At 44.7% G+C, this 13,842-nt stretch overlaps 1 protein-coding gene across 3 annotated transcripts; it reads left to right on the top strand.

The window, feature by feature from the left end:
- The first annotated feature begins 2,342 nt into the window (after positions 1–2,342).
- Positions 2,343–12,319, top strand: rdm1 (RAD52 motif containing 1). 3 transcript variants are annotated; one of them, XM_078951011.1, is made up of 7 exons: positions 2,348–2,633; positions 6,538–6,717; positions 6,790–6,918; positions 6,994–7,147; positions 8,018–8,110; positions 11,988–12,064; positions 12,180–12,319. In XM_078951011.1, exons 1-7 carry the CDS (start codon positions 2,373–2,375, stop codon positions 12,258–12,260), a joined length of 975 nt encoding a protein of 324 aa, XP_078807137.1. In that variant the 5' UTR covers positions 2,348–2,372; the 3' UTR covers positions 12,261–12,319. The 3 variants fall into 3 exon arrangements, with proteins under 3 accessions (XP_078807138.1, XP_078807137.1, XP_078807135.1); XM_078951009.1 differs by having other exon boundaries at positions 2,349–2,633; positions 6,988–7,147; XM_078951012.1 differs by lacking the exon at positions 8,018–8,110 and having other exon boundaries at positions 2,343–2,633; positions 6,988–7,147.
- Positions 12,320–13,842: the final 1,523 nt, after the last annotated feature.

Below are 13,842 nucleotides of genomic sequence, written 5' to 3'. Positions count from 1 at the left end.
AGTGGGGGTGTGATTCCATCAGGCCCACACTGCCCCCTCCTGTTTGGAAGTGGGTTCTATCTTTGGAAAGGCTGCATCTATACCAAAGGGGGTGTTTTCTGGTAAAGAATTGGTTTGAAACCAACCTGAGACTCAGGTTCCTGGTCTGGTCTGGTCTGGAAAATGACAACAGATTTAGGTGGAAACAGCTTAGTCACCAAATGGTGTGGACACAGCCGTGCATACGCATCCGTCAAAGTGAGCATGAGCTTCTTCTCAACACACTGATCAAAGTGTGGGCGATGCCAGGAAGTGGGTTAACCCCTAAAAGCTTTAAGTTTAGGTTTACAGAGAAGATGAATAAGCAGAGAAACGACGCAAAGCAGGAAGTGCTGCTAGACTGCTAGGCTGATCAGAAGCGAGGAAGGAAACTGCAGTTGGTGGAGAAACCAGGCAAGGAAAGTTCACTGAAGTTGTCAGTTTGTCACCATAGCTGTGCCACACTGCTCCTCTCATTGCTCCTCTGCTGACAAAGCACCTTCCCACGGAGAAGTGAACAACTGAAGAGGTTTACAGCTGGTCTCTTGTCTGATTGGATGTTCAGATACTGCATGTCTGCAGAACCTGCAGCTCTAAGGAGCAACTTCTGTTGACTCAGAGACACAACTTTGTCAATCACCAGAACTGTTTCAGAACATGATGGTCTTCTCTTGCTCAAACATGACTTTTGTGTAGGTAACACCCAAAATCAACATGTAATCTGTTTGTCTCTTCTATGGACTTTTATAAAAACACAGTTAAGACAGTCTGGAATCCTGATAGGGATTCTTACAATCAGGAAACCGTTTTACTGCATTTGTTGGAAAGCACTCACACTTTTTACAGGTTTGGGTTGATTTGATTTTCTGCATTGTGATTAATGCTCTTCTTCATCACGGCATTCTCTGTCAGTGATGAAGACATGAATTGCAAATGAAGAAAACCTAGAAGAAAACAACCACATGGATGCACAACCCAGTTTTGCGTGCGACAGCTTTGGGTAACTGCAGAGGCTTGTGTCAGGAAGGGATTCTGATGCAAACCCAAAACCAAATCAATCCTGCAAATCAGAATCAGAACTTTCTTACTAGATCCTTCATGGCCCAGTTGCCATGGGTGCTGCTGACCTACAGGGTGCCGGAGGAAATTGGAATCCTGTTGGTGAAACAAGAAAGGCATGTTCGTAGCAGAGAGAAAAAACATGGAAGTGTAGAATTTAACGTGGAAACTGAAATTAGCGAGTTAGCTGACATGATGGACACTAGAAATGTGCAAATCCTGGGTTAAATGCAAAAGGAACTGAAAAGACATGAAAAAGCTGGTTGGACTGGATGAGGAAGGTTTAAGGTGTGGCAAAAAGGAAGCAAAATAACGTGTTGTCCTGCAGAGCAAGAAATTAGCAAAAAAATAAGTTTTTCAATTTGTCAAGAAAATAACATCTACGAATTTTGTTCAGTCAAGACCAAACCAGGGTCCTGCTAAAAAATGTTAGCATCAAAGTACAGACTAGATTTATTCAAACATGATGATCATGTCAAATATTAATGATTTACCGGTAAACTTAATACAAGGTGAACTCAAAAGTTATGGACAAAAAAGTATTTCATCATTCCAGGACATCACTGGTGATGAGAAACATTTATTTAACAAACAAATATCATATATTGTAAAGATGCATTGACTTAATCATTATTTACATAGACATCAGGAAAAGATGGCGGCAGAGGTTGGCTCAGCACGCCAACGCCCCCCCCCCCCCCCAAAAAAAAAGAAAAAAAATTCCTGAAAGTCCTGGTATGCAACATACAACCGTCAATGTTTTGGTATCAAGATAATGCTACATTAGACAGACAACAGCAAGCACACAAGATGACCATAGTTAACAGGCAGCTTGGAGAAGCAAAAGCAAGTCTGATGAAGGCAAAGGACCATAGAGGACCATGGAAGATCCTGGAGGACCCTGAAAGACCATAGAGGACCATGAATGATCCTGGAGGACCATGGAGAACCTTGAAGGACCATACAGGACCAAGAAGGGCCATAGAGGACCATGAAGAATCCTGGAGGACCCTGATGGACTATAGAGGACCGTGGAGGATCCTGGAGAACCCTGAGGATGATGAAGGACCCTGAAGGACCATGGAGGCGTGGCTCAGCCAACTGGAGAAAATAATCTAACCAAACACGAAAAGGAAATGGGAGTGTTACAAGCAAAGATGATGCATGCTGAAAACGTCCGGACGTTACGGTGCAAACAGTGTTTCAGTGTGGTAGAAAAACATCAGACTAAACTCAGTGAAGTGGAAGAGCAGTTCCGCGCGTGGCCGCTGGGGCGCTGTCCCGCCGGGGCCCCCATGCACTTCCTGAGAAGAAGAATTCTCCTCCACGATTGGCTCCCACAGAAGCCCCGCCTGAGAGCGAAAGCGCGGGATGTTTGTGGATTGTTGGTAAACACGGGAAAGGCTGGAGGGGCGCGTGGCACTTCTGCGTGGGAGCTGCGTCACGTAGCGGTTCCGATGGACGTGGACATCCTGGAGTTCCGGGTTCCTATGGAGAACGATAAGTGCGTGTTCGTTTGGGAAATCCAGCCGCACCTGAGCCAGGCTCAGGTCCACGTAAGTCCAGCAGATTCGTGGGCGGGGCCGGGAGTTCGCACGCGGACAAACGTCACGTCATTCTGTGGCTGAACAAGAAAAGCCCAGATCGTCCTCAGACCGGGTCCGGAACCTGTGTCCGCGGGGGGGGAAACAGGTTGTGCTAGTTACCACAGTAAGTTTGAGGCTAAGGAAGTTGATAACCTCAGCTTTACGTTCCAGAACAGAGGTATGTTTCAGGGTAGGTCAAGTTGCCATAGCAACTGATGCTCTGAACATGACCTGGTCTGGAGCAGGTTTAGTTGAAGGTTAGTTTGTTTACAGAGAGGTGAAGCAGCATGGCGTGTCCATTTGAAGATGATTTAGTGGATGAAGAAGCTCAGATAATACTTTTTCCACCATGAGAGGATGAAAAGACCACATATGGATGTTGGAAAGATAAACTTTATACTTTGATCTAACTTCATTATTTGATTCAGTTAAGAGAAATATTTTTTTTTAGTTAAGTCAGCTTAAAAATAACACGTACTTTTCAGACATTTATTTTACTTTCATTCAAATTAATTCAATTAAGTAGGTGTAACTTTGGTGCTGCTGTTAGATCGGCACCGCAAGGGATTGTGGGATATCATTCCCTTTGCCTGTCTGCCTGCCTGTAATCTATAAATAAATTATACATAAAAAAGGAAATAAGATCCGAAACTCTTGCGTTTACTTTGTCTGTTCATTTTCTCCGAGCAGAAACTCTTTCTTTTTCTGATGATGCAGCCGTGTTACTTTTTTGATGGACGTATAATCTTCATACGCCGTCATTAAAATCTCAGACTCCGTCTCACTGAAGTATAGCGTTTTCTTTTTTTCTCTCCACGCGTTTCCATGGTGTCTCTGGAAATCAGGGATCCATTGAGAATGTCTTTATGCACTTGCTGTGCACGTGCACTAACCCAGGGTTACCAAGTGGAGCGTAATTATGCTAACTCATATCCGGTCTGTTGGAACCGACATACCCAGAGTAAGCAAGTTCAGGCGGATTTCAGCCAGAGTTCAGGGTTAAAGTCAGGGGAGTTTAACTCTTGTGCTATCCTAGGCACTTTAACATTGGGAGTGGGGTCATCTAGACCCACTAGACCAAGGGTGGCGAACAAGTTTGACACCAAGAGCCGAATTCTTTCACTGTGAGAGTCAAAGACTCACACAACACACTGACCTGCCAAGACGTAAACAAACACAGAATTAAAGCCATATTATTTTCCATAACACACTCCTCTCCCTACAACAGAACAGCAAGTATTGTACTTGTGTTTATTTCAAGGAAAGTGTCCACCCTCAATACAGACATCAAATGCAGCTTAGCCAGAGTTAACACAGAGACTGCCCTGGAGGTCAGATACCCCCCCATACACACAGGCACCTCTCTCTCTCTCTTTCTTTCTTTCTCTCTATCACACTCTTTTCTCTGCCTCTCTCTGACACACAACTACTCAGTGATGGGCGGTGAGGTTGATGCTGGTGAGGCACCGACTCCTCTGAAGTCAGATTTACGATGATAAAAACTGAATATTTTACTGTTTATCCAGCAGTATTTAACTGGTAATTCTTTGTATCTCAACATTCCTCTTTCAATGACCCTCACAACAACAAATACACAAACATCTGGACAGAGCATCCTTCTGGTGTCTGAATAATAATATTCCCAATGAACACATTAAATACATTTCAGTTGTGTGCAAATTAAATTCATTTTTACCTTCATTAGAATATCTTGCTTTAATATGTTTTTTATTTAAAATTGAATGACTGACTTTTTGCATCAAAAGCAAATAATTTATTAAATGTTAATACATTGCAATGACTCAGTTCATTCTTCAACGTAGCAAGCAAACAAGTTCTAAGTCACCATTAAACTGGCTGCGTTATTCCCGACCCCCTGTCCACATTAAGAGCTCATTAAATTGAACACACACACATACTGCCAAACGGCATGAAAGTCATTTCTGCTCATAGCTCCCTGGCTCATGGTTTTACACTTAAGCTTCCTCACTTCCCATGAGTCTTAGGGGCTGAAGGCGGGGCTAATCCCCAGGCCAGTTGTAGCCTCTCTGATCGGTTCCTTTACATGAGTGTCGGTCAAAACGGACCGATGCCTTGATAAACAGGGACTCACAGATATATTGAGGAGAACATCGACAGCAGCTTGAAAGCAGCTCTTTTACACACGGGATTTCTCTGTTCTCCAAAACGTGGCAGGACCTTCTTTCAGAGAGATTTCAGCTCAATCATCTCCAGTTCGCTCGCTGCCTCATCAGTGACAAGCGGGGATCTCAGGCAGTCAGTCTCTGCATTATAGGATCCATGAGAAAAGTGATCTGTGGTCGTTTCTGTCCAGCAGCAGCGTCACGTTCTGCGCTTTATTCATTTGGATTGCAGCTTTCTGCTGTGAGCTCCACAAAGAAGGAAAGTGGGATGATGGCCGTTTGAATGTGCACTTTGGAAAGCTTCAACTTGTTAATTAAGGAGACAAATTGTGTCAGATCAGGAAGAGTTTTTCATTTTCTCTGGGATACGTTTTGTTCTTTTCTGCCATGAACTATTTTACTGCTTCCAAAAGTTCATAATAATAAACATCGTGCCTCCATTCTGTTCAGTAGAAAAGTAGGAATCTTCCCGTTCTTCCAGAAACGTCCTGTGTTTGTCTTTATACTCTGAATTTCACCATTTTGACCATGAGGGTAACAGTCTGCACGCACATCAAATCTTTATCTATGTGTGCCGCCATTGGGCGTAACCTGCACAAATGATTGGCGGTCACATCTGTGTCGGAAGCAAAAAACACACTGCCTCCTGTTAATAAACCATCTGTGCTAAAAAGAAAGAAAAAGAGCATTTATTTACACAACAGAAGCTGTGATCAAAGGATAATCTACGTTTACAAACAACAACTTTGTGTCCTTGTGACTAGATTTCCTGGGTGGGGCAAAGAAAGTTTTGGGCTCCGCCCATCCGTCCACCTGCCAGGGTTTAACTGTAAGCATGTTTGCTTTTGATAACCTGCTCCACCCTAAAACCGCGCTCCATTGGTCTTTGGAGGAACTGCAACACGTGGTCTTACTGTCAGAGCATACCGCCGCTGCGGTTGATGTGATCACACGGCTGTCGCTCCGCTCTGGCAGGCGCTTGCATTGGTTTCATTTACAAGACTCTGATTGTCAAAGCTCCATATTAGCTTCGTTCCCTCCAAAACTTCTCTACCAGAACTCGTAGTTTGGGTTCTGGTTCTGGTTGTACCCAGAGTTCGTACCACCCTGGGCCACTCCTCATTCTTGTTTTCTGCCCCCATGACTATAAGGATTTGCAGAAAACCTTGAAGTTGCGTTCCCTGGTCTCTGTCCTGCCTTTAACCCTTGTTCTATCCTAGGCACTTTAACGTTGGGAGTTGGGTCATCTAGACCCACTAGACAGTGCTCTGAACCTTTTTTCTTCAATGATTTGTGATCTTCACTGGTGTCCATGGATTACATGAAATCTTTCCACCTTTATCCACCTTTGTCCTGGTAGGGAGAACACCTCAATGGAAGGCGGGGTCATCTAAAATAGCACAAGGGTTACGATGTCTTTATCATATGTGGTTTGTAGTGAATGCAGATGTTTTTTTAAATGTTTTTCATGTTTATGTGGGTCTCCTGTCTTTTTATCGTAAACAGGAAGTTGGTGCCTCCTGTAGACTTTTTATTGTAAATATTGATGAGTGAAATTTCTTGATTTATGTGCATATACCTTATATTACATCGTTATTCTGTTGTATCGTCGCTGCAAACTCAGGTCGTCTTTGTTAATGAGAATTTGTTCTTCGTCGACCTACCTGGATAAATAAAGGTTATACCAAAAAAAGGTGGGGCGTGCCCACTAAATGCTGTTTTGTTGTCAGGCGGCGCTGGACGCAGTTTTCTCGAGCTTTGGTCCTCTCTACCTGCTGAAGGTGACCCCTAATGCTCGGCTGCAACCCCCCGGCTTCTTTGCTCTCATCAAGTTCTACTTAGCAGCTCACGCCGCCAAGGCCCAGCGCTGCACCGATGGTCGGCCGCTGCTGAACAGCCCTGCCTTGAAGGTCAGCTTTGAACCTTCTACTTTGGCACTTCCTGTGGGTAACCATGACTCACCTGGACACATGCATTGGCAGGTGAAGCTGAGCTCCAAACACACTCCTCATTTCCTGTGTGGGCGGTCCATACCTCTGAGCCACACCCGCTGCCTGGAACTGGCCAATCACTTCTTGGGTTTTAATGGGTGGACCTCTGAAATCATCACTGTGAGGAATTCCCACCTGAGCAAGTTCACCAGGTAAGCTGCACAGGCAAAGCTGACCTACTGTCTTCAGCTGAAGGAGCTGACTGTTGAAGAGGAGGAGGAGGAAGGCCCAGATGGTGGAACCAGTTGCAGGACGCTGCGCTTTGGCTGTGTGTTGCGTCTTTCCTTCCCCCAGCATGGCTTGACCACACAAGGTTCTGCGGTTCTGGAGGACAGCTCCTCCTGCACAGGTTAGAAGAATCCTCTTAGGCTGGTGGAGCGGGGCAGTAAGCTCTCCAAACATGTCTATGAGTGGTTTCCATGGTAACCAGAGTCATCACAGGCCACTGGGGGTTGGTATGGAGGTTCTGGGTATGATTAGCAGATTTGGGGTTTGGTTATTCTCAGTTTGGGAAGAAAGCTCTGGTGGCGGGGAAACGTCCACGGACATCAGCCAAAACGTGGCGGAACTGAAATGATGCGATTGCTTTTTGAAAGTAGGTTTTTCAAAAAGAAAAACAACTGATTTTAAATGTATCTACATTTAAATCTTTAGGAGCCAGTTGAGGTGGCTCAGGCGTCTAGTCCGAATGCCTCCTTGACGCCTCCCTGGGGGTGGCCTCGGCGTCCCCCCAGAGGAGCTGGAGGAAGTGGCTGGGGAGGGGGAAGTCTGGGCATCCCTGCTTAGACTGCTCAGTCCCTGATAAGCAGAGGAAGGCGGATCTCAATTTATCCCTGAACAGCAAACAAGGTTTTTACTTTTCAAAAGCTCTCCACGGTAGACCGCGGTTCTACATGGTTCCACAGAACACAGCTATTGTCCGTGGAACTACGGCTGATGCCGGTTCTCTGTGGTTCCACGGCAGACGGTGGTTCTCCGCTGACCGCGCTGCAGTGGAGACTGGTTCTCAAACATTTGAGAAGAAACGCTAACGTCTTCCGTTCAACGCTGCAGCAATTGGACAGCGAACAAAAAGTGACTTTGGAACCTGGGATGGTATAATTTTAAATATGCGGTGATACTAACCTTTGTGCCGCTGCGGGTCAGTGGTTCTGAACAGATAAAAGGTGGCACCTCTGTGTCCAGACGGCGTTCTGACTGTGTCTGCTTTCATGTGCAGGTGGTGTCCTGCAGAGGCGCTGCCGGCTGCAGAGGGCAGTCAGGGAGCAGGCGCTGGTCCAGGCATTCAGCACAGTGGTCATCCTACTGCTAGGTATTACATTAATTCAACAGTACTATAGTACTACTGCCACTGAAAATGAACTGTACAGTACAGCTGTATTTCTTCTATTTTGGAGCTATAGTTCAATACATGTAGTACTGCAGTAGTACTTCCTCTCCTCAGATGTAGTACCGCAGTAGTACTTCCTCTCCTCAGATGTAGTACCGCAGTAGTACTTCCTCTCCTCAGATGTAGTACTGCAGTAGTACTTCCGTTCCTCAGACGTAGTACCGCAGTAGTACTTCCTCTCCTCAGATGTAGTACCGCAGTAGTACTTCCTCTCCTCAGATGTAGTACCGCAGTAGTACTTCCGCCTCTCAGATGTAGTACTGCAGTAGTACTTCCTCTCCTCAGATGTAGTACTGCAGTAGTACTTCCGTTCCTCAGACGTAATACCGCAGTAGTACTTCCGCCTCTCAGATGTAGTGCTGCAGTAGTACTTCCTCTCCTCAGATGTAGTACCGCAGTAGTACTTCCTCTCCTCAGATGTAGTACCGCAGTAGTACTTCCTCTCCTCAGATGTAGTACCGCAGTAGTACTTCCTCTCCTCAGATGTAATACTGCAGTAGTACTTCCTCTCCTCAGATGTAATACTGCAGTAGTACTTCCGCTACTCAGATGTAGTACCGCAGTAGTACTTCCGCTACTCAGATGTAGTACCGCAGTAGTACTTCCGCCTCTCAGATGTAGTACTGCAGTAGTACTTCCTCTCCTCAGATGTAGTACTGCAGTAGTACTTCTGTTCCTCAGACGTAGTACCGCAGTAGTACTTCCGCCTCTCAGATGTAGTGCTGCAGTAGTACTTCCTCTCCTCAGATGTAGTACTGCAGTAGTAGTTCCTCTCCTCAGATGTAGTACCGCAGTAGTACTTCCTCTCCTCAGATGTAGTACTGCAGTAGTACTTCCGTTCCTCAGACGTAGTACCGCAGTAGTACTTCCTCTCCTCAGATGTAGTACCGCAGTAGTACTTCCTCTCCTCAGATGTAATACTGCAGTAGTACTTCCTCTCCTCAGATGTAGTACTGCAGTAGTACTTCCGTTCCTCAGACGTAGTACCGCAGTAGTACTTCCGCCTCTCAGATGTAGTGCTGCAGTAGTACTTCCTCTCCTCAGATGTAGTACTGCAGTAGTACTTCCGTTCCTCAGACGTAGTACCGCAGTAGTACTTCCTCTCCTCAGATGTAGTACCGCAGTAGTACTTCCTCTCCTCAGATGTAGTACTGCAGTAGTACTTCCTCTCCTCAGATGTAGTACCGCAGTAGTACTTCCTCTCCTCAGATGTAGTACTGCAGTAGTACTTCCTCTCCTCAGATGTAGTACTGCAGTAGTACTTCCGTTCCTCAGATGTAGTACCGCAGTAGTACTTCCTCTCCTCAGATGTAGTACTGCAGTAGTACTTCCTCTCCTCAGATGTAATACTGCAGTAGTACTTCCGCTCCTCAGATGTAGTACCGCAGTAGTACTTCCGCCTCTCAGATGTAGTACTGCAGTAGTACTTCCTCTCCTCAGATGTAGTACTGCAGTAGTACTTCCGTTCCTCAGACGTAGTACCGCAGTAGTACTTCCGCCTCTCAGATGTAGTACTGCAGTAGTACTTCCTCTCCTCAGATGTAGTACTGCAGTAGTACTTCCTCTCCTCAGATGTAGTACCGCAGTAGTACTTCCTCTCCTCAGATGTAGTACTGCAGTAGTACTTCCGTTCCTCAGACGTAGTACCGCAGTAGTACTTCCTCTCCTCAGATGTAGTACCGCAGTAGTACTTCCTCTCCTCAGATGTAATACTGCAGTAGTACTTCCGTTCCTCAGACGTAGTACCGCAGTAGTACTTCCGCCTCTCAGATGTAGTGCTGCAGTAGTACTTCCGCCTCTCAGATGTAGTGCTGCAGTAGTACTTCCTCTCCTCAGATGTAGTACTGCAGTAGTACTTCCGTTCCTCAGACGTAGTACCGCAGTAGTACTTCCTCTCCTCAGATGTAGTACCGCAGTAGTACTTCCTCTCCTCAGATGTAGTACTGCAGTAGTACTTCCTCTCCTCAGATGTAGTACCGCAGTAGTACTTCCTCTCCTCAGATGTAGTACTGCAGTAGTACTTCCTCTCCTCAGATGTAGTACTGCAGTAGTACTTCCGCCTCTCAGATGTAGTACCGCAGTAGTACTTCCTCTCCTCAGATGTAGTACTGCAGTAGTACTTCCTCTCCTCAGATGTAGTACCGCAGTAGTACTTCCTCTCCTCAGATGTAGTACTGCAGTAGTACTTCCGCCTCTCAGATGTAAACTCAAACTTTATTTATTTATACAGCGCCTTTCATTTCAGTTAAAAACACAAAACGCTTAACATAAAACCAGATAAAAGTCATAAAATATTGAAATAATTTCAAACAGAAAACACAGGACAATCACACAAAGATGGGACCCCCTCCCTCACCAGATTCCTCCCTCCACCCACCCAGTTCCCCCAGTAGAACCCTGAAACAAAGAACTGCAGCTTAAAGGTCTGGCTCGGTTCTGCTGTGAGGAAACGATTTCATTGGGATCCATTTATTCCAAGGCCCAGCCCGACCGTGGGGGGTCATTACCATGGCGCCCGCCCACACAGAGCAGCCTAGGGTCCACTCCATGGCTATTAGACCACAGAGCGGGACCCCAGCCAGCCCAATGAGAACGGGCACCGCAGTAACAGCACCCCCTAGAGGTGGAGCCGGTAGTGCCCCAGAACAATGGATCCCCAAGAGGAAACACTGGATTATGAAACATCAGAATAAAATTAAAATAAAATGACAACGATAAAAATAAAACAAGGTATAACAATAGGAGTAATTAAAGAATAAAACATGTAAAATCATTAAAACATAATCTTAAATATCATAAGTATAATAACAATAAAGAGTAGAACATTAAAAACATAAAGATAATAATCCTAAAAAATTTAAAAAAAAAGATACATTAATAAATAATAAAAGACATAAGCAATTACCAAAGTCATGTAAAAGGCAGACTAAAAAGGTGAGTCTTCAGCCTCTTCTTACAAACCTCTACAGACTCTGCAGCCCTGAGGTTCTCCGGCAGGCTGTTCCACAGGCCAGGACCGTCATGGTGGAATGAGGCCACACCGTGTGTTTTGGTCCTCACCTTAGGAACAACTAGGAGGCCTGTACCAGAGGACCTCAGGGTCCGCGAGGGCTCATATTTTAAAATAATATTATTTAACCCTTGTGCTATCTTAGATGACCCCCCCCTTGCATTGACGTGTTCTCCCTACCATGACAAAGGTGGATAAAGGTGGAAAGATTTCATGTAATCCATGGACACCAGTGAAGATCACAAATCATTGAAGAAAAAAGGTTCAGAGCACTGTCTAGTGGGTCTAGATGACCCCACTCCCAATGTTAAAGTGCCTAGGATAGAACAAGGGTTACAGCATTTAAAAAATTAAAAGAATTTTAAAATCAATCCTGAAATGCACAGGGTGCCAATGCAGCGATTTTAAAATGGGTGTCATGTGTTCCCGCCCCCTTGTTCTCGTCAGAACTCGGTGTGTGAGTGAGGCATGATGGATTTATTCAAATCTTTGTTTAAAAAAAAATCAATAGTCTTAAAAAGAAACCGGGGTTGTCTTTATTGTCTGATAAGTTTTTAAAAATAAACTGTCCTTGCCTGTTTGACAACGTGATTGGAGATTTTTAGCTGATCCTTAAAAAAAGTCATAATTGACTGTTAAATTAGTTTTCCTAAATTTCCTCTCCGCTCTCCTACATATTCTCTTCAAATTTAAAGTAGCACCGTTTCTCCAAGGCGTCTTTGGATTCAGTTTAGTACTGCAGTAGTACTTCTGCTCCTGAGATCTTGGCATGTGCTGGTCTCTGTGCAGGTGACGGGAAGCTGATGGTGGCGGTGAAACCGAGTCCTGATTGGGCACAGACTGAAGGTCCTGACCCAGTCGTGCAGGTAAACACACCTGTGCTCACCTGTGTGCCTGTGTCTGTAACACATTAATAACCTTTTGAAGTGCTTTTAAGGACATTTAAGGGCTGTACAGAACACAGAATGTTGTTTGTTCTAGGTAAACGAGGCGTCTTTGCTGGGTTGTTGTGCTGATGAAGAGGAGGCTGAAGATATAGGGTGGGACCTATCAGTACCCTGACACCTCCTGGAACAGTTTTTACTGATGTGCTTTAATAAAGGTCACTGCAATAATCCAAACTGCTGCTGCGTGCTTGACCTTCGTATGCAGGATGATCGGACCATCTGAAATCCGAAATCCCTGCTGTAGAGGAAGATTGGCTGTTTGAAATATTGTGCATGAAAGTGTAGCGCTTTTGTTCTTCAACGTTTCTGTTAACGTACACAGATGTGTCCACGACTGACAAGAACCTTTGGTCCAGGAAGCAAACATGAAGAATGACAAAGTGCTGTCCAAAGTTTGCAGTCGTTTCTGAATCAGTCTCCTTCTATTTTGGGCGTTTCCCTTCAGGGTCTCCACAGCCAATCAGCTTCCTCCGTCTTTCTCCTGCATCCTCTACCAGCAGCTACTTTCATGTCTTCCTTCTCTGCATCCAGAATCCTCTTCTCTGGTCTTCCTCTATATCAGGGGGGTCAAACTCATTTTCACTGAGGGCCACATCTGCATAGTGTCTGTCCTCAAAGGGCCAGATGTAACTTACACATGTAACTAAATGTAATGAAAAATAAATGTAACTACTCCTTAATGATAAATAACTCGTTATCTATTTATTATAACTTTTTAAAGTGACAATTACAGTTGCATAGAAAACATGTTTGCTTGTAACTCTAGCATAAAATAAAAATTGGTCCAGGGGAGCAGCGGCAGCCAGAAGCGCATTCACTCAACCCGAATAGGAATCCTGGCTGTAGAAACAATATCACTGACGATCTCTAGCTTCAGTTGCAAGAGTTCAATTTTGTTTCAGCAAGCCAATCCTCAGTCTGCCCTGCTTCAAGCAGATGACACTCAACTAAGAGTATCTCCTTTTAGAGACTTGTTGTCGTCCGCCTCTAGATGCATGAGGTTCAGCCAGTTTAAATACGATCAGAACCTATGATCCCTCATCCATCTCGAATTGTTCTTCATTTCGGTATCCAGGCACCCCTTTGCCAATTAATTAATTAATTAATTTGTCCACCTATTTGAGAATCGAAGATATCAAGTACAAAACATCAAATCCAGCCGTCAAACTTCCTCATCTACGTAATCTCTTTGGACCTTGGTTACCCTTTCATTCGCCTGCTCCTCGATGGTCTTCTGAAGATGCATCCCTCCGGAAATTACAAAGATTACTTCTCTCTTACCATTGGTGCATATAAAATGTTATTTTTTTTGTGTTAAGATGACGTGTAGGTTCCATATTTCACTGTCGATTCTCTGTTGGAATCCGGGGTTCTGGTGGTTTTCTATGGTGCGATGAAGACACAAATAGAACCTTCTCCTTAAACTCACTACTTGATTTCACTGTCTCAGATTTGTTTTTTAAGCACTTTTATTTCCTTTGTCTCAAGCATTCTAAAAACTGATCAGTTTTTTTTTTTTTCTAACTTGTCCTGTCCAACAGCTGGGCAGGCAGATGAGAGCTGAGGGCCTCTTGTGTTGGACATATTTTATTTTAACAAGAGGGGTTATTAATCTTCAGACAAACCAAAGGTATGACTGAATAAACCCCTTTTGTAATTGAGGCCAAACTTTATTCATTTTAATCATGTTTGAAAAT

This window comes from Oryzias latipes, chromosome 8, assembly GCF_053564925.1.
Source record: "Oryzias latipes strain Hd-rR chromosome 8, Olatipes_Hd-rR_3.1".
NCBI lineage: Eukaryota > Metazoa > Chordata > Actinopteri > Beloniformes > Adrianichthyidae > Oryzias > Oryzias latipes.
This window is presented reverse-complemented; position numbering and strand designations above follow the sequence as displayed.

What these genes read in the sequence shown, in the direction of transcription:
- rdm1 (XM_078951009.1), top strand. Translation starts at nt 2,373, where the DNA reads ATGCACTTCCTGAGAAGAAGAATTCTCCTCCACGATTGGCTCCCACAG. An exon ending in GGACAGCTCCTCCTGCACAG is followed by an intron (nt 7,148 to 8,017) that starts GTTAGAAGAATC and finishes TTTCATGTGCAG; the next exon opens with GTGGTGTCCTGCAGAGGCGC. An exon ending in GTCCTGACCCAGTCGTGCAG is followed by an intron (nt 12,065 to 12,179) that starts GTAAACACACCT and finishes TGTTTGTTCTAG; the next exon opens with GTAAACGAGGCGTCTTTGCT.